Source organism: Stomoxys calcitrans, chromosome 5, assembly GCF_963082655.1.
Source record: "Stomoxys calcitrans chromosome 5, idStoCalc2.1, whole genome shotgun sequence".
NCBI classification, from domain to species: Eukaryota; Metazoa; Arthropoda; class Insecta; order Diptera; family Muscidae; genus Stomoxys; species Stomoxys calcitrans.
Window position 1 is genome coordinate 119,031,815 of NC_081556.1, and position 18,524 is coordinate 119,050,338.

The following is an 18,524-nucleotide window of genomic DNA, read 5'->3' on the forward strand; positions in this document are numbered from 1 at the left end:
ACATAAACTTTTGCTATGTTAACTCATATCCTTAAAGCTTTTGTTGTTGCCCATTTCTTTTTCAACCCATATTCTTCAAATGTCAAAACAATTGAAACTTTTTCACACACATTTATACAAACCCATTTACACACACATGTAGATACAACAACAAAGTACTCCTTTATCCTTACATTGACTTTAGCTGTCAAAATGTGAAAAAAGGTGCTGAAAGAAAGTTGGAGTTGCTAAATAGTAGTAGGAAATCTAAAAGATCCTGGAAAATTTAGCTCTTAGTAAAATATAATCAAAATAGAAAGCACCAAAAGGCGAAACCAAGATGAATTGAATTCTTAGAATTTAGAGTAGAATATTAGAATATCAAAAAAATGAAGCATAAAACATAGTCGCCATAAAGCAGTCATGTAGAAGTGCCCACAAAAAAAAAAAAAAAAAAAAATACCCAGGCAGACAGTGAAAATGGTCTGTGTGAGAATTATAAGGCATATAAAAGGCATACCACTACGAACTTTGGAGCAATAGAAAGACAACCAGACTTATAGAGTACTTTTAGAAAAGTTACCCTTCAACTCAATACAACTCGAAACACAGAAATACCATCATCATACACCACACCACCAAGATTGTTCTTATCAGCTACGGAGGAGTAGAAAAACCACAACAACAACAACTCCTTATTCAACAAACCACAGCAGATAGCATGAAAATCCTGCGTGTGCGGCATGCCAAACTTATTGTCCTCTTGGTGGTCATTGCCAATCTTATACTCTTTTATTATTCCTGGAAGTCAACGCTGTGGAAAAATCTGGCCGCCTCTTTAACCCTGCCCAGCATGGAGTCCTATGATTTGCTCAAGAAACCCTCCCAGCCTCATGTAGAGAAATCACCCAAGGAGCGAGCTCGCAATGCTTTCAAACACATACGCAAATCGATAACCATAGTCTTTCGCACCTTCTACACCTTTGAGAATGACATCAAGGACTCCATAGATAGCATATTAGATGTGATACCCAATATGCCAATCGTAATTTATCTAGAGGGTATTCCCTATCCACCGCTGGTCTATCAGCGCAACACCACTGGCTCCAGAGAGGAGGTCAGTGTGCGTTTTGTCAATCTAGGATTTGATATAGCCAAACCCATTTACGAGCTTAACCCCTTATCGGCCATACGCACCAAATATGCCCTCTTCATGCCGGACAGTGTGCGTTTGACCAGCAAGAATCTTTTACAGAAAATCCTTAGAGAAATCAATTCCAACACATGGGATAAGGATGCGCGGCTAAACAAACCCAAATCCTTAATTGCTCCCGAGGAGGTGGTGCGAAGGGTGATTATTGTCCCCTTTGCAGGAAATTTAAAATCATTTGTAGGTTGTACACAAGTCACACTGGATTTGCCAAATTGGACCATACAATATGTGGCCGTCAATAGTACAAGTGATAAATGTGATTTGGTAAGTAGATATGGGAGTGTGTTTCATTCAGATCCCCAATATTTTCATTGTTTATTTTTATTTATGAAAAGTTTCTGCAAAAACATGCTTTGCTTGTGGATGTGGGAGTACTTAAAGAATTGCCAGAACCATTGGCGGCACCGTTTCCCGAAATGTTCTATATACAATCTAAGCTGAGTAATATAACGGTAAGAAAAATATGATTAATAAAATAATGTATTTTTGTAAAAAATTAAGGGAAATTTTAAAGAATTATAATGAAAGGCAAAGGTCCAGCGGTGCCGACTGTATAAATCTCTACACCTACCTACTATAAGTACAATGCGGTAGATATATAAATTCTGAACCAATTTCGATGGACCTCAGCGGATGTTTCCAGATGGATTATTAAACCATTCGTACCAAATTTCGGTTGATATATGAAAACCTTATTGCATATTACCCAAAATCTTACTATATATATGGAAGCTATACCTAAATCTCAACCGATTTCAACCAAACTTCTTAGGTAATGTGGTAATCGTCGAGGAAAGCGTTGTGCAAAATGTTGGCAAGATTGGTAAATTAATGCGCTTGCTGTGGCTCTAATTTTGAACTGATTCACAAATAGTATCGAGAGTCATCAGAAAATCCTTCCTTCCAAATTTCTATGAAATCGGTTAACAAATGACCACAGTATTGCAATATTAGTCCAAAGTATACCCTCCACCAAAGGATGGGGGTATACTTATTTCGTCATTCTGTTTGTAACTCCTCAAAATATTCCTCCGAGACCCCATAAGGTATATATATTCTTGATCGTCATGTCATTTTAAGTCGATCTAGCCATGCCCGACGGTCTGTCCGTCCGTCCGTCTGTCGAAAGCACGCTAACTTTCGAAGGAGTAAAGCTAGCCGCTTGAAATAGGTCGTTTGGGATTGTAAATGGGCCATATCGATCCATGTTTTGATATAGCTACCCTATAATCCGATCTTGGATCTTGACTTCTTGGTTCAAATGGCTCCATAACATGATATAGCTGTCATATAAACCTATCGGGGGTCTTGACTTCTTCAGCCTCTGGCCGAAATTTGGCTGAAATTTTGCATGGGGTGTTTTGTTATGACCAACAACTATGGTAAGTATGGTTCGAATCGGTTCATAACCTGATATAGCTGCCATATAAACCGATCTTGAATCTTGACTTCTTGAGGCACTAGAGAGCGCAATTCTTATCCGATTTGGCTGAAATTTTGCATGAGGTGTTTTGTTATGACTTCCAACAACTGTGCCATATACGGTTTTAATTGGTCCATAACCTGATATAGCTGCAATTAAAACCGATCTGGGATCTTGACTTCTCGAGCCTGCAGAGGGCGTAATTATTATTTGATTTGGCTGAATTTTTGTACAACGATTTCTCTCATGAACTTCAACATATGTGTCAATTATGGTCTGAATCGGCGTGATACAGCTCCCATATAAACCGATTTCACTAGTTTACATCTTGAACCCCTTAAGGGCGCAATTTTTATTCGAATTGGCTGAAACTTTACATAACGACTTCTACTATGGTCTCCAAAATTTAATTCAATTACGGTCCGAATCGGATGATAACTTGATATTATAGCTCCAATATTACAGTAATTCTTTCCTTTTATCAAATGTTTGCCTAAAAAGAGATACCAAGAAAAGAACTCGATAAATGCGATCCATGGTGGAAGGTATAGAAGATTCGGCCCAGCCGAACTAAGCACGCTTTTATTGTTTCAAATTTCAATAAACTTCGTCTCTAGGCCGATAAACATGCCTGTGATCGGACGAAAATTGCGACCTGTAGTTTTTACATAATTTAAGATGGACTGTTCGCCGGTCCATGAACCCAGCTAAATCGAATCAGAAAGTTATTCTGGGTCAATCGGTGTAGTTATCAATGGGTCTATCTCTCATCCTTCTGGGTGTTACATACAAGCAGTCTTGCAGTGTAAGAAGGAGAATAACCCCTTCTCTGAGGATGGCAGAATCTGCATCGTTTGGGTGCCAGGCCATAAAGGAGCAAAGGGGGAATGAAAGGACTGACGATTTGGCATTGAAGGCCAGAGAACTGCCGTCAATAAACTTAGTTAACCCGAGCCTTTGGGGTCGATGCTGTCCGATTTTAGGGTGTGGGCGACAAACCCACAGTGGAACAGCGAAATAATCGATAGGACGGCGAAAATCCTATGGAGTGATCGGGATCGTGAAAAGACGAAGCTATTACTGAAAGAAAGTAAGAAGGAGGCCAGTATAGCTTTTGGTGTCATAACGGGGTGTTCAAAATTCATCTGTTCTGGGTGTCGGGCCACAGAGATATCCCAGGGAATTGTAAAGCGAACGAGCTTGCGATACTAGGAATTACCGTACACATTCCAGGGATACTGGAATTTGTGGGTATGCCTCTAGCGACATGTAAGCTAAGTTTTCAGGACTCTAATGATAGATGGTCACCAGGAGGGGGTTGTGAGCATTCCAAAACTATGTGGCCTAATCTAGACTTGAAGAGGTCTACCGCTTTGCTGTCATTGGCTAGAACAGACGTCTCAGTCATTGATTAGGGAAAACAAATAAATAAAGTAGAAAACAAGTAAAAGCGTGCATAGTTCGGCCGGGCCGAATCTTACATACCCTCCACAATGGATCGCATTTGTCGAGCTCTTGCCACGGTAACTCTTTTTAGGCAAACAAAGGATAAAAGAAAAGAATTGTTATGTTATTGGAACAATATCGAGTTAGTATTAGGCTATAAACCGATTCATGCCATATTCGACACTTATGTTAAAGGTCATGAAAGAAGCCGTTGTGCAAAATTTCAGTCAAATCGAATAATACTTGTGCCCTTTAGGGGCTCAAAAAGTCAAGATCCTTGAGAAAAGATATATGAGTTGCACTAAACCGAATCTTTTGCCACAATCTTCAATACTGTATACTCAACTCGAAAAATTTTTTCGCATCAAAAATTGAAAATTTTCATAAGGGGGTAGCCTTTCTTAAAAAAACGGCAAAAAAATAAAGTGTGCAATTTTAAGTAATTCTGTTTATTTTACGAATCGTCTTCGAATTTCGAACTGCGGAATGATTTAAAATTTTCGAAATTCGAAAAAAATTAAGGAGTTACAGCGTTTTAGGCCTTGAAAACGACTTTGATTTTTTACCCAAAAAAATGGATTTTGTGTGTTTTTTTCATAGACATTTCTTTGAAGAAAAGACATAGGAGTTGCACTAAACTGAATCTTTTGCCACAATATTCAATACTGTTTACTCAACTCGAAAAATTTTTTCGCATCAAAAATTGAAAATTTTCTTAAAAAAATGGCAAAAAATAAAGTATGCACTTTTAAGTAATTCTGTTTATTTTACGAATCGTCTTCGAATTTCGAACTGCGGAATGATTTAAAATTTTCAAAATTCGAAAAAATAAGGAGTTACACCGTTTTAGGCCTTGAAAACGACTTTGATTTTTCACCCAAAAAAAATGGATTTTGTGTGTTTTTCAAAGACATTTCTTTGAAGAAAAGACATAGGAGTTGCACTAAACCGAATCTTTTGCACAATCTTCAATACTGTATACTCAACTCGAAAAATTTTTTCGCATCAAAAATTGAAAATTTTCATAAGGGGTTAGCCTTTCTTAAAAAAATGGCAAAAAAATAAAGTGTGCAATTTTAAGTAATTCTGTTTATTTTACGAATCGTCTTCGAATTTCGAACTGCTTAATGATTTAAAATTTTCGAAATTCGAAAAAAATTAAGGAGTTACAGCGTTTTAGGCCTTGAAAACGACTTTGATTTTTTACCCAAAAAATGGATTTTGTGTGTTTTTCATAGACATTTCTTTGAAGAAAAGACATAGGAATCTTTTGCCACAATCTTCAATACTGTATACTCAACTCGAAAAATTTTTTCGCATCAAAAATTGAACATTTTCATAAGGGGGTAGCCTTTCTTAAAAAACTGGCAAAAAATTAAGTGAGCAACTTTTCGTAAATTTATTTTACGAATCGTCTTCGAATTTCGAACTGCGGAATGATTTACAATTTTCGAAATTCGAAAAAAATTAAGGAGTTACAGCGTTTTAGGCCTTGAAAACGACTTTGATTTTTTTACCCAAAAAAATGGATTTCGTGTGTTTTTCATAGACATTTCTTTGAAGAAAAGACATAGGAGTCGCACTAAACCGAATCTTTTGCCACAATCTTCAATACTGTATACTCAACTCGAAAAATTTTTTCGCATCAAAAATTTAAAATTTTCTTAAAAAAATGGCAAAAAAAATAAAGTGTGCAATTTTAAGTAATTCTGTTTATTTTACGAATCGTCTTCGAATTTCGAACTGCGGAATAATTTAAAATTTTCGAAATTCGAAAAAAATTAAGGAGTTACAGCGTTTTAGGCCTTGAAAACGACTTTGATTTTTCACCCAAAAAAAATGGATTTTGTGTGTTTTTCAAAGACATTTCTTTGAAGAAAAGACATAGGAGTTGCACTAAACCGAATCTTTTGCCACAATATTCAATACTGTATACTCAACTCGAAACATTTTTTCGCATCAAAAATTGTAAATTTTCTTAAAAAAATGGCAAAAAATAAAGTATGCACTTTTAAGTAATTCTGTTTATTTTACGAATCGTCTTCGAACTTCGAACTGCGGAATGATTTAAAATTTTGGTAATTCGAAAAAATAAAGGAGTTACAGCGTTTTAGGCCTTGAAAACGACTTTGATTTTTCACCCAAAAAATGGTTTTTGCGAAGTTTTTCAAAGACATTTCTTTGAAGAAAGGACATAGGAGTTGCACTAAACCGAATCTTTTGCCACAATCTTCAATACTGTATACTCAACTCGATAAATTTTTTCGCATCAAAAATTGAAAATTTTCATAAGGGGGTAGCCTTTCTTAAAAAAATTGCAAAAAATAAAGTGTGCAATTTTAAGTAATTCTGTTTATTTTACAAATCGTCTTCGAATTTCGAACTGCGGAATGATTTAAAATTTTCGAAATTCGAAAAAAATTAAGGAGTTACAGCGTTTTAGGCCTTGAAAACGACTTTGATTTTTCACCCAAAAAATGGTTTTTGCGAAGTTTTTCAAAGACATTTCTTTGAAGAAAGGACATAGGAGTTGCACTAAACCGATTCTTTTGCCACAATCTTCAATACTGTATACTCAACTCGAAAAATTTTTTCGCATCAAAAATTGAAAATTTTCATAAGGGGTTAGCCTTTCTGAAAAAAATGGCAAAAAAATAAAGTGTGCAATTTTAAGTAATTCTGTTTATTTTACGAATCGTCTTCGAATTTCGAACTGCAAAATGATTTAAAATTTTCGAAATTCGAAAAAAATTAAGGAGTTACAGCGTTTTAGGCCTTGAAAACGACTTTGATTTTTTACCCAAAAAAAATGGATTTTGTGTGTTTTTTTCATAGACATTTCTTTGAAGAAAAGACATAGGAGTTGCACTAAACCGAATCTTTTGCCACAATCTTCAATACTGTATACTCAACTCGATAAATTTTTTCGCATCAAAAATTGAAAATTTTCATGAGGGGGTAGCCTTTCTTAAAAAAATTGCAAAAAAACAAAGTGTGCAATTTTAAGTAATTCTGTTTATTTTACAAATCGTCTTCGAATTTCGAACTGCGGAATGATTTAAAATTTTCGAAATTCGAAAAAATCAAGGAGTTACAGCGTTTTAGGCCTTGAAAACGACTTTGATTTTTCACCCAAAAAATGGTTTTTGCGAAGTTTTTCAAAGACATTTCTTTGAAGAAAGGACATAGGAGTTGCACTAAACCGATTCTTTTGCCACAATCTTCAATACTGTATACTCAACTCGAAAAATTTTTTCGCATCAAAAATTGAAAATTTTCATAAGGGGTTAGCCTTTCTGAAAAAAATGGCAAAAAAATAAAGTGTGCAATTTTAAGTAATTCTGTTTATTTTACGAATCGTCTTCGAATTTCGAACTGCAGAATGATTTAAAATTTTCGAAATTCGAAAAAATTAAGGAGTTACAGCGTTTTAGGCCTTGAAAACGACTTTGATTTTTTACCCAAAAAAAATGGATTTTGTATGTTTTTCATAGACATTTCTTTAAAGAAAAGACATAGGAGTTGCACTAAACCGAATCTTTTGCCACAATCTTCAATACTGTATACTCAACTCGAAAAATTTTTTCGCATTAAAAATTGAAAATTTTCATAAGGGGTTAGCCTTTCTGAAAAAAATGGCAAAAAAATAAAGTGTGCAATTTTAAGTAATTCTGTTTATTTTACGAATCGTCTTCGAATTTCGAACTGCGGAATGATTTAAAATTTTCGAAATTCGAAAAAAATTAAGGAGTTACAGCGTTTTAGGCCTTGAAAACGACTTTGATTTTTTACCCAAAAAAATGGATTTTGTGTGTTTTTTTCATAGACATTTCTTTGAAGAAAAGACATAGGAGTTGCACTAAACCGAATCTTTTGCCACAATCTTCAATACTGTATACTCAACTCGATAAATTTTTTCGCATCAAAAATTGAAAATTTTCATAAGGGGGTAGCCTTTCTTAAAAAAATGGCAAAAAAAATAAAGTGTGCAATTTTAAGTAATTCTGTTTATTTTACGAATCGTCTTCGAATTTCGAAATGCGGAATGATTTAAAATTTTCGAAATTCGAACAAAATAAGGAGTTACAGCGTTTTAGGCCTTGAAAACGACTTTGATTTTTCACCCAAAAAAAAATGGATTTTGTGTGTTTTTCAAAGACATTTCTTTGAAGAAAAGACATAGGAGTTGCACGAAACCGAATCTTCTGCCACAATCTTCAATACTGTATACTCAACTCGAAAAATTTTTTCGCATCAAAAATTGAAAATTTTCATAAGGGGGTAGCCTTTCTTAAAAAAATGGCAAACAAATAAAGTGTGCAATTTTAAGTAATTCTGTTTATTTTACGAATCGTCTTCGAATTTCGAACTGCGGAATGATTTAAAATATTCGAAATTCGAAAAAAATTAAGGAGTTACAGCGTTTTAGGCCTTGAAAACGACTTTGATTTTTTACCCAAAAAAATGGATTTTGTGTGTTTTTCATAGACATTTCTTTGAAGAAAAGACATAGGAGTTGCACTAAACCGAATCTTTTGCCACAATCTTCAATACTGTATACTCAACTCGAAAAATTTTTTCGCATCAAAAATTGAAAATTTTCATAAGGGGGTAGCCTTTCTTAAAAAATGGCAAAAAAATAAAGTGTGCAATTTTAAGTAATTCTGTTTATTTTACGAATCGTCTTCGAATTTCGAACTGCGGAATGATTTAAAATTTTCGAAATTCGAAAAAAATTAAGGAGTTACAGCGTTTTAGGCCTTGAAAACGACTTTGATTTTTTACCCAAAAAAAATAGATTTTGTGTGTTTTCCATAGACATTTCTTTGAAGAAAAGACATAGGAGTTTCACTAAACCGAATCTTTTGCCACAATCTTCAATACTGTATACTCAACTCGAAAAATTTTTTCGCATCAAAAATTGAAAATTTTCATAAGGGGGTAGCCTTTCTTAAAAAAATGGCAAAAAAATAAAGTGTGCAATTTTAAGTAATTCTGTTTATTTTACGAATCGTCTTCGAATTTCGAACTGCGGAATGATTTAAAATTTTCGAAATTCGAAAAAAATTAAGGAGTTACAGCGTTTTAGGCCTTGAAAACGACTTTGATTTTTTACCCAAAAAAAATAGATTTTGTGTGTTTTCCATAGACATTTCTTTGAAGAAAAGACATAGGAGTTTCACTAAACCGAATCTTTTGCCACAATCTTCAATACTGTATACTCAACTCGAAAAATTTTTTCGCATCAAAAATTGAAAATTTTCATAAGGGGGTAGCCTTTCTTAAAAAAATGGCAAAAAAATAAAGTGTGCAATTTTAAGTAATTCTGTTTATTTTACGAATCGTCTTCGAATTTCGAACTGCGGAATGATTTAAAATTTTCGAAATTCGAAAAAAATTAAGGAGTTACAGCGTTTTAGGCCTTGAAAACGACTTTGATTTTGTACCCAAAAAAAATGGATTTTGTGTGTTTTTCATAGACATTTCTTTGAAGAAAAGACATAGGAGTTGCACTAAACCGAATCTTTTGCCGCAATCTTCAATACTGTATACTCAACTCGAAAAATTTTTTCGCATCAAAAATTGAAAATTTTCATAAGGGGGTAGCCTTTCTTAAAAAAATGGCAAAAAAATAAAGTGTGCAATTTTAAGTAATTCTGTTTATTTTACGAATCGTCTTCGAATTTCGAACTGCGGAATGATTTAAAATTTTCGAAATTCGAAAAAAATTAAGGAGTTACAGCGTTTTAGGCCTTGAAAACGACTTTGATTTTTTACCCAAAAAAATGGATTTTGTGTGTTTTTCATAGACATTTCTTTGAAGAAAATTGAAAATTTTCATAAGGGGGTAGCCTTTCTTAAAAAAATGGCAAAAAAATAAAGTGTGCAATTTTAAGTAATTCTGTTTATTTTACGAATCGTCTTCGAATTTCGAACTGCGGAATGATTTAAAATTTTCGAAATTCGAAAAAAATTAAGGAGTTACAGCGTTTTAGGCCTTGAAAACGACTTTGATTTTTTACCCAAAAAAATGGATTTTGTGTGTTTTTCATAGACATTTCTTTGAAGAAAAGACATAGGAGTTGCACTAAACCGAATCTTTTGCCACAATCTTCAATACTGTATACTCAACTCGAAAATTTTTTCGCATCAAAAATTGAAAATTTTCATAAGGGGGTAGCCTTTCTTAAAAAAATGGCAAAAAAATAAAGTGTGCAATTTTAAGTAATTCTGTTTATTTTACGAATCGTCTTCGAATTTCGAACTGCGGAATGATTTAAAATTTTCGAAATTCGAAAAAATTAAGGAGTTACAGCGTTTTAGGCCTTGAAAACGACTTTGATTTTTTACCCAAAAAAATGGATTTTGTGTGTTTTTCATAGACATTTCTTTGAAGAAAATTGAAAATTTTCATAAGGGGGTAGCCTTTCTTAAAAAAATGGCAAAAAAATAAAGTGTGCAATTTTAAGTAATTCTGTTTATTTTACGAATCGTCTTCGAATTTCGAACTGCGGAATGATTTAAAATTTTCGAAATTCGAAAAAAATTAAGGAGTTACAGCGTTTTAGGCCTTGAAAACGACTTTGATTTTTTACCCAAAAAAAATAGATTTTGTGTGTTTTCCATAGACATTTCTTTGAAGAAAAGACATAGGAGTTTCACTAAACCGAATCTTTTGCCACAATCTTCAATACTGTATACTCAACTCGAAAAATTTTTTCGCATCAAAAATTGAAAATTTTCATAAGGGGGTAGCCTTTCTTAAAAAAATGGCAAAAAAATAAAGTGTGCAATTTTAAGTAATTCTGTTTATTTTACGAATCGTCTTCGAATTTCGAACTGCGGAATGATTTAAAATTTTCGAAATTCGAAAAAAATTAAGGAGTTACAGCGTTTTAGGCCTTGAAAACGACTTTGATTTTTTACCCAAAAAAAATAGATTTTGTGTGTTTTCCATAGACATTTCTTTGAAGAAAAGACATAGGAGTTTCACTAAACCGAATCTTTTGCCACAATCTTCAATACTGTATACTCAACTCGAAAAATTTTTTCGCATCAAAAATTGAAAATTTTCATAAGGGGGTAGCCTTTCTTAAAAAAATGGCAAAAAAATAAAGTGTGCAATTTTAAGTAATTCTGTTTATTTTACGAATCGTCTTCGAATTTCGAACTGCGGAATGATTTAAAATTTTCGAAATTCGAAAAAAATTAAGGAGTTACAGCGTTTTAGGCCTTGAAAACGACTTTGATTTTTTACCCAAAAAAAATGGATTTTGTGTGTTTTTCATAGACATTTCTTTGAAGAAAAGACATAGGAGTTGCACTAAACCGAATCTTTTGCCGCAATCTTCAATACTGTATACTCAACTCGAAAAATTTTTTCGCATCAAAAATTGAAAATTTTCATAAGGGGGTAGCCTTTCTTAAAAAAATGGCAAAAAAATAAAGTGTGCAATTTTAAGTAATTCTGTTTATTTTACGAATCGTCTTCGAATTTCGAACTGCGGAATGATTTAAAATTTTCGAAATTCGAAAAAAATTAAGGAGTTACAGCGTTTTAGGCCTTGAAAACGACTTTGATTTTTTACCCAAAAAAATGGATTTTGTGTGTTTTTTTCATAGACATTTCTTTGAAGAAAAGACATAGGAGTTGCACTAAACCGAATCTTTTGCCACAATCTTCAATACTGTATACTCAACTCGATAAATTTTTTCGCATCAAAAATTGAAAATTTTCATAAGGGGGTAGCCTTTCTTAAAAAAATGGCAAAAAAAATAAAGTGTGCAATTTTAAGTAATTCTGTTTATTTTACGAATCGTCTTCGAATTTCGAAATGCGGAATGATTTAAAATTTTCGAAATTCGAACAAAATAAGGAGTTACAGCGTTTTAGGCCTTGAAAACGACTTTGATTTTTCACCCAAAAAAAAATGGATTTTGTGTGTTTTTCAAAGACATTTCTTTGAAGAAAATTGAAAATTTTCATAAGGGGGTAGCCTTTCTTAAAAAAATGGCAAAAAAATAAAGTGTGCAATTTTAAGTAATTCTGTTTATTTTACGAATCGTCTTCGATTTTCGAACTGCGGAATGATTTAAAATTTTCGAAATTCGAAAAAAATTAAGGAGTTACAGAGTTTTAGGCCTTGAAAACGACTTTGATTTTTTACCCAAAAAATGGATTTTGTGTGTTTTTCATAGACATTTCTTTGAAGAAAAGACATAGGAGTTGCACTAAACCGAATCTTTTGCCACAATCTTCAATACTGTATACTCAACTCGAAAATTTTTTCGCATCAAAAATTGAAAATTTTCATAAGGGGGTAGCCTTTCTTAAAAAAATGGCAAAAAAATAAAGTGTGCAATTTTAAGTAATTCTGTTTATTTTACGAATCGTCTTCGAATTTCGAACTGCGGAATGATTTAAAATTTTCGAAATTCGAAAAAAATTAAGGAGTTACAGCGTTTTAGGCCTTGAAAACGACTTTGATTTTTTACCCAAAAAAATGGATTTTGTGTGTTTTTCATAGACATTTCTTTGAAGAAAAGACATAGGAGTTGCACTAAACCGAATCTTTTGCCACAATCTTCAATACTGTATACTCAACTCGAAAATTTTTTCGCATCAAAAATTGAAAATTTTCATAAGGGGGTAGCCTTTCTTAAAAAAATGGCAAAAAAATAAAGTGTGCAATTTTAAGTAATTCTGTTTATTTTACGAATCGTCTTCGAATTTCGAACTGCGGAATGATTTAAAATTTTCGAAATTCGAAAAAAATTAAGGAGTTACAGCGTTTTAGGCCTTGAAAACGACTTTGATTTTTTACCCAAAAAAATGGATTTTGTGTGTTTTTCATAGACATTTCTTTGAAGAAAAGACATAGGAGTTGCACTAAACCGAATCTTTTGCCACAATCTTCAATACTGTATACTCAACTCGAAAATTTTTTCGCATCAAAAATTGAAAATTTTCATAAGGGGGTAGCCTTTCTTAAAAAAATGGCAAAAAAATAAAGTGTGCAATTTTAAGTAATTCTGTTTATTTTACGAATCGTCTTCGAATTTCGAACTGCGGAATGATTTAAAATTTTCGAAATTCGAAAAAAATTAAGGAGTTACAGCGTTTTAGGCCTTGAAAACGACTTTGATTTTTTACCCAAAAAAAATGGATTTTGTGTGTTTTTCATAGACATTTCTTTGAAGAAAAGACATAGGAGTTGCACTAAACCGAATCTTTTGCCGCAATCTTCAATACTGTATACTCAACTCGAAAAATTTTTTCGCATCAAAAATTGAAAATTTTCATAAGGGGGTAGCCTTTCTTAAAAAAATGGCAAAAAAATAAAGTGTGCAATTTTAAGTAATTCTGTTTATTTTACGAATCGTCTTCGAATTTCGAACTGCGGAATGATTTAAAATTTTCGAAATTCGAAAAAAATTAAGGAGTTACAGCGTTTTAGGCCTTGAAAACGACTTTGATTTTTTACCCAAAAAAAATGGATTTTGTGTGTTTTTCATAGACATTTCTTTGAAGAAAAGACATAGGAGTTGCACTAAACCGAATCTTTTGCCGCAATCTTCAATACTGTATACTCAACTCGAAAAATTTTTTCGCATCAAAAATTGAAAATTTTCATAAGGGGGTAGCCTTTCTTAAAAAAATGGCAAAAAAATAAAGTGTGCAATTTTAAGTAATTCTGTTTATTTTACGAATCGTCTTCGAATTTCGAACTGCGGAATGATTTAAAATTTTCGAAATTCGAAAAAATTAAGGAGTTACAGCGTTTTAGGTCTTGAAAACGACTTTGATTTTTTACCCAAAAAAATGGTTTTTGCGAAGTTTTTCAAAGACATTTCTTTGAAAAAGGGACATAGGAGTTGCACTAAACCGAATCTTTTGCCACAATCTTCAATACTGTATACTCAACTCGAAAAATTTTTTCGCATCAAAAATTGAAAATTTTCATAAGGGGGTAGCCTTTCTTAAAAAAATCGCAAAAAAATAAAGTGTGCAATTTTAAGTGATTCTGTTTATTTTACGAATCGTCTTCGAATTTCGAACTGCGGAATGATTTAAAATTTTCGAAATTCGAAAATAATTAAGGAGTTACAGCGTTTTTGGCCTTGAAAACGACTTTCATTTTTTACCCAAAAAAATGGATTTTGTGTGTTTTTCATAGACATTTCTTTGAAGAAAAGACATAGGAGTTGCACTAAACCGAATCTTTTGCCACAATCTTCAATACTGTATACTCAACTCGAAAAATTTTTTCGCATCAAAAATTGAAAATTTTCATAAGGGGGTAGCCTTTCTTAAAAAAATGGCAAAAAAAATAAAGTGTGCAATTTTAAGTAATTCTGTTTATTATACGAATAGTCTTCGAATTTTGAACTGCAGAATGATTTAAAATTTTCGAAATTCGAAAAAAATTAAGGAGTTACAGCGTTTTAGGCCTTGAAAACGACTTTGATATTTTACCCAAAAAAATGGATTTTGTGTGTTTTTCATAGACATTTTTTTTGAAGAAAAGACATAGGAGTTGCACTAAACCGAATCTTTTGCCACAATCTTCAATACTGTATACTCAACTCGAAAAATTTTTTCGCATCAAAAATCGAAAATTTTCATAAGGGGGTAGCCTTTCTTAAAAAAATGCAAAAAAAAAATAAAGTATGCAATTTTTAGTAATTCTTTTTATTTTACGAATCGTCTTCGAATTTCGAACTGCGGAATGATTTAAAATATTCGAAATTCGAACAAAATTAAGGAGTTACAGCGTTTTAGGCCTTGAAAACGACTTTGATTTTTTACCCAAAAAAATGGATTTTGTGTGTTTTTCATAGACATTTCTTTGAAGAAAAGACATAGGAGTTGCACTAAACCGAATCTTTTGCCACAATCTTCAATACTGTATACTCAACTCGAAAAATTTTTTCGCATCAAAAATTGAAAATTTTCATAAGGGGGTAGGTAGCCTTTTTTAAAAAAATGACAAAAAAATAAAGTGTGCAATTTTAAGTAATTCTGTTTATTTTACGAATCGTCTTCGAATTCCGAACTGCGGAATGATAAAAAATTAAGGAGTTACATCGTTTTAGGCCTTGAAAACGACTTTCATTTTTTACCCAAAAAAATGGATTTTGTGTGTTTTTCATAGACATTTCTTTGAAGAAAAGACATAGGAGTTGCACGAAACCGAATCTTTTGCCACAATCTTCAATACTGTATACTCAACTCGAAAAATTTTTTCGCATCAAAAATTGAAAATTTTCATAAGGGGGTAGTCTTTCTTAAAAACATGGCAAAAAAATAAATTGTGCAATTTTAAGTAATTCTGTTTATTTTACGAATCGTCTTCGAATTTCGAACTGCGGAATGATTAAAATATTCGAAATTCGAAAAAAATTAAGCAGTTACAGCGTTTTAGGCCTTGAAAACGACTTTGATTTTTTACCCAAAAAAATGGATTTTGTGTGTTTTTCATAGACATTTCTTTGAAGAAAAGACATAGGAGTTGCACTAAACCGAATCTTTTGCCACAATCTTCAATACTGTATACTCAACTCGAAAAATTTTTTCGCATCAAAAATCGAAAATTTTCATAAGGGGGTAACCCTTCTTAAAAAAATGCAAAAAAAAAAAAATAAAGTATGCAATTTTTAGTAATTCTTTTTATTTTACGAATCGTCTTCGAATTTCGATTTTTTCATTTGCAATCCCCAACGACCTGCATCAATATAAAATATCTGTGCAAAATTTCAAGCAGCTAGCTTTACGCGTTCGACCGCTATCGTGATTTCGACAGACGCACATGGTAGTTCGAATCAAAATTTCGAGACGATCAAGAATATATGTACTTTATGATATCCTAGATCAATATTTCGAGGTGTTACAAACAGAATGACTAGATTAGTATGCCCCATCCTAAAGTGGTGGGTATAAAAACGAACCGTCCTCAACATAGAGACATTTATCCCGGTGTTTTCACCGGTTTAATTCGCGAAAATAAAAATACGCCAAATCAACCACGCCATGGACTAATATTACTGGTGAAGTGACCGGTAATTTATGTTATTGGGTTGAATTTACCCCAAACTTCCTGCACGGAATATTGTATGGTTTTACACCCTACACTATTGCAGGTGTTACAATGGGAATATCGAAATTGTTTGCCACCATTATGGAAGGCATAAAAATTTTTCCTTGATTGGTAGATTTTGCTATCTTTTATGTGAGCCTGTTACAGCAGGTAGATTTTGTTTTTTATATTGCTTTTATTCAAACCATTTGTTTTTTTTTCTATAATTACAGAAATTCGTTTATCCCCAATCATTTCAAGATGGTCGCCGTCTCTTTGCCGCCTATCACACAAAGCAACGGCGAACTGATATTAAACGACGCCAATTTCGTGAGATGTATAAGAAACTGCAAATAAAACGAATTGTGCGTCGCTCCCACAAAGTATCCATTAAGACTGACTCCAAGGACTCAGCATCGTACAGTGCCCAACACAATTTGGTGTTGGACACTCAATTTTCTTCTTCCAACTTCTCCCTGCCCCAAGTAACTGACATCGATTTGATAGGCTGTGAAAGAACCACAAAATCCTGTGTGGGCACTGTCTACAATCAACGTCCATTCTATGTGTACTTGGGCAAGCATACTCCACCCTGCTGCCTGGATAAATTGAAGAGTACCTTCAATCATGTCCTAGAGGAGTTCGAGAATGTTGGCATTCGCTATTGGCTGGACAATCAGGCATTGCGCACAGCGATCGACACCAATCATCTATCACCTGATGCCTATGACATTGACATTAGCTTCAATGTCAACGACTTGGAGCGCTCCAACTCACTGAAGAAGTCACAAAACAAACCCTATGTGGACAATGAGGGATTCTATTGGATTAAGGCCACCGATGGTCATTACTTTAAGGTGCAATTTTCCAAAATCAATCAAATTGGAGTGAATCTGTTGCCCTTTGAGATAACCGGAAATGTGGTAAAGCCAAATGGTTTCTTTGGCTGGAAGGCGAAACAATTCTCGGCAGATTTTCTACATCCCATGTCGACGGTGCTATTTTTGGGCAAGAACATAATGTGTCCCAATAATGTTAGAGATTATCTAGACTATAAGAATATCCAATAGGTGGCGCCATCTATGGAGGTGAGTATAAGTCTAAAGAATAGGCCTGTCCCTGGGCTCTAAGAAGTGCATAGGAACCTAATTATACTTAGTTAGATTTTTGTTAATTTAGTCTATAGTTTATTAGCTAACAAACAAACCCCTCCTTTGATTGTTGATTGTAATTTAATTACTACTACCCTTTCTCCACATTACACGTTCACTCACACACACACACACAACAAACTAAATCTCTATTAAGTCCTTAGCCTTATATTGTCATTAGACATTCAAACTTCTTAATCCAAAAAAACTCATACACATACAATTATGCAAACATGCCTAACAAAAATTATATTCCTAATACAACATCATCTGTAAGGAAACACTATAGGGTGAAGATCCTAAAACTTTTCCAATCTTTATTTTTTGATAAACTTTATGCATTATAGTTTATTACTCTTTATACATATATGTAAAAAATGGCCAAAGACTTAAATAGTACTGGCAGAAAAATTTTGTATGAATTTGAATTTCTTTGAATATGTTACTCTTATCGAAAGAAACGTTGGATCTTGTGGGTCAACTTTTTCTTAGAGCGCAACAAGACCCATCGCTTCTTTCGATAGGCATGCTTCAACCATTGCACTGCTCGCCAATAATCGAGTAGGTGGAAGTATGCACTCTCTTATTGACAAAGCAGTCCGACGACGCCCTTGTTGAGGTCAAAATAGCGATCACTGTAGCCTGCCCAATGCATTTTTGTGGTCAACAGTACACAACAAACCATCAGGAAGGACATGCCAGGTTGCAATTGCCTTCAATGGACAACAGATAAGAACGGACTCAAGGCGATGAGCAAACCATTTTGGTAGACAATTTATCGAGCACCCAACTATAGACAAGGCGAGAAGGAGAACCCTGAGAAAGAAACGGGAACTCCCGTTCAGAACCGAACTACAACTATTCAGTACAGAAGACTTTTTCGAGGTCATAAGAAGAGCTAAATCATCGAAAGCTGTGGACTTCGATGGAATATCGCTGCTGACGCTCAAGAGAAACAAACGAAAAACTTTGAAAAATTCTCCTTTCACATTTTGCTCTTGCTACTGAGTCTTTGGCCACCTTAGTCTTAATTTGCTAATTTTCGTCTCTAAAGTTGTATATAAAAACTCAAAAAAATCATTTGCCAAGTGCTCATTAATTAAAAATTAATAACTATATATAGTCTCGTTTAGATTTATTGGTCGCTTATATAAAAAATATATGTTTTTTTTTTAATTTCATATTCATAAAATATACAGCATTAAATGTTTTTTTTTTCACATACAAGTTCCTTA

The 18,524-nt window shown here is 33.2% G+C and overlaps 1 protein-coding gene across 1 annotated transcript; it reads left to right on the forward strand.

Annotated features, from left to right (window-relative positions):
* The first annotated feature begins 429 nt into the window (after positions 1-429).
* LOC106092527 (ribitol 5-phosphate transferase FKRP) lies at positions 430-18,429 on the forward strand. The gene is made up of 3 exons (XM_059370002.1): positions 430-1,456; positions 1,528-1,644; positions 16,372-18,429. Exons 1-3 carry the CDS (start codon positions 701-703, stop codon positions 17,206-17,208), a joined length of 1,710 nt encoding a protein of 569 aa, XP_059225985.1. The 5' UTR covers positions 430-700; the 3' UTR covers positions 17,209-18,429.
* The last annotated feature ends 95 nt before the right edge of the window (positions 18,430-18,524 follow it).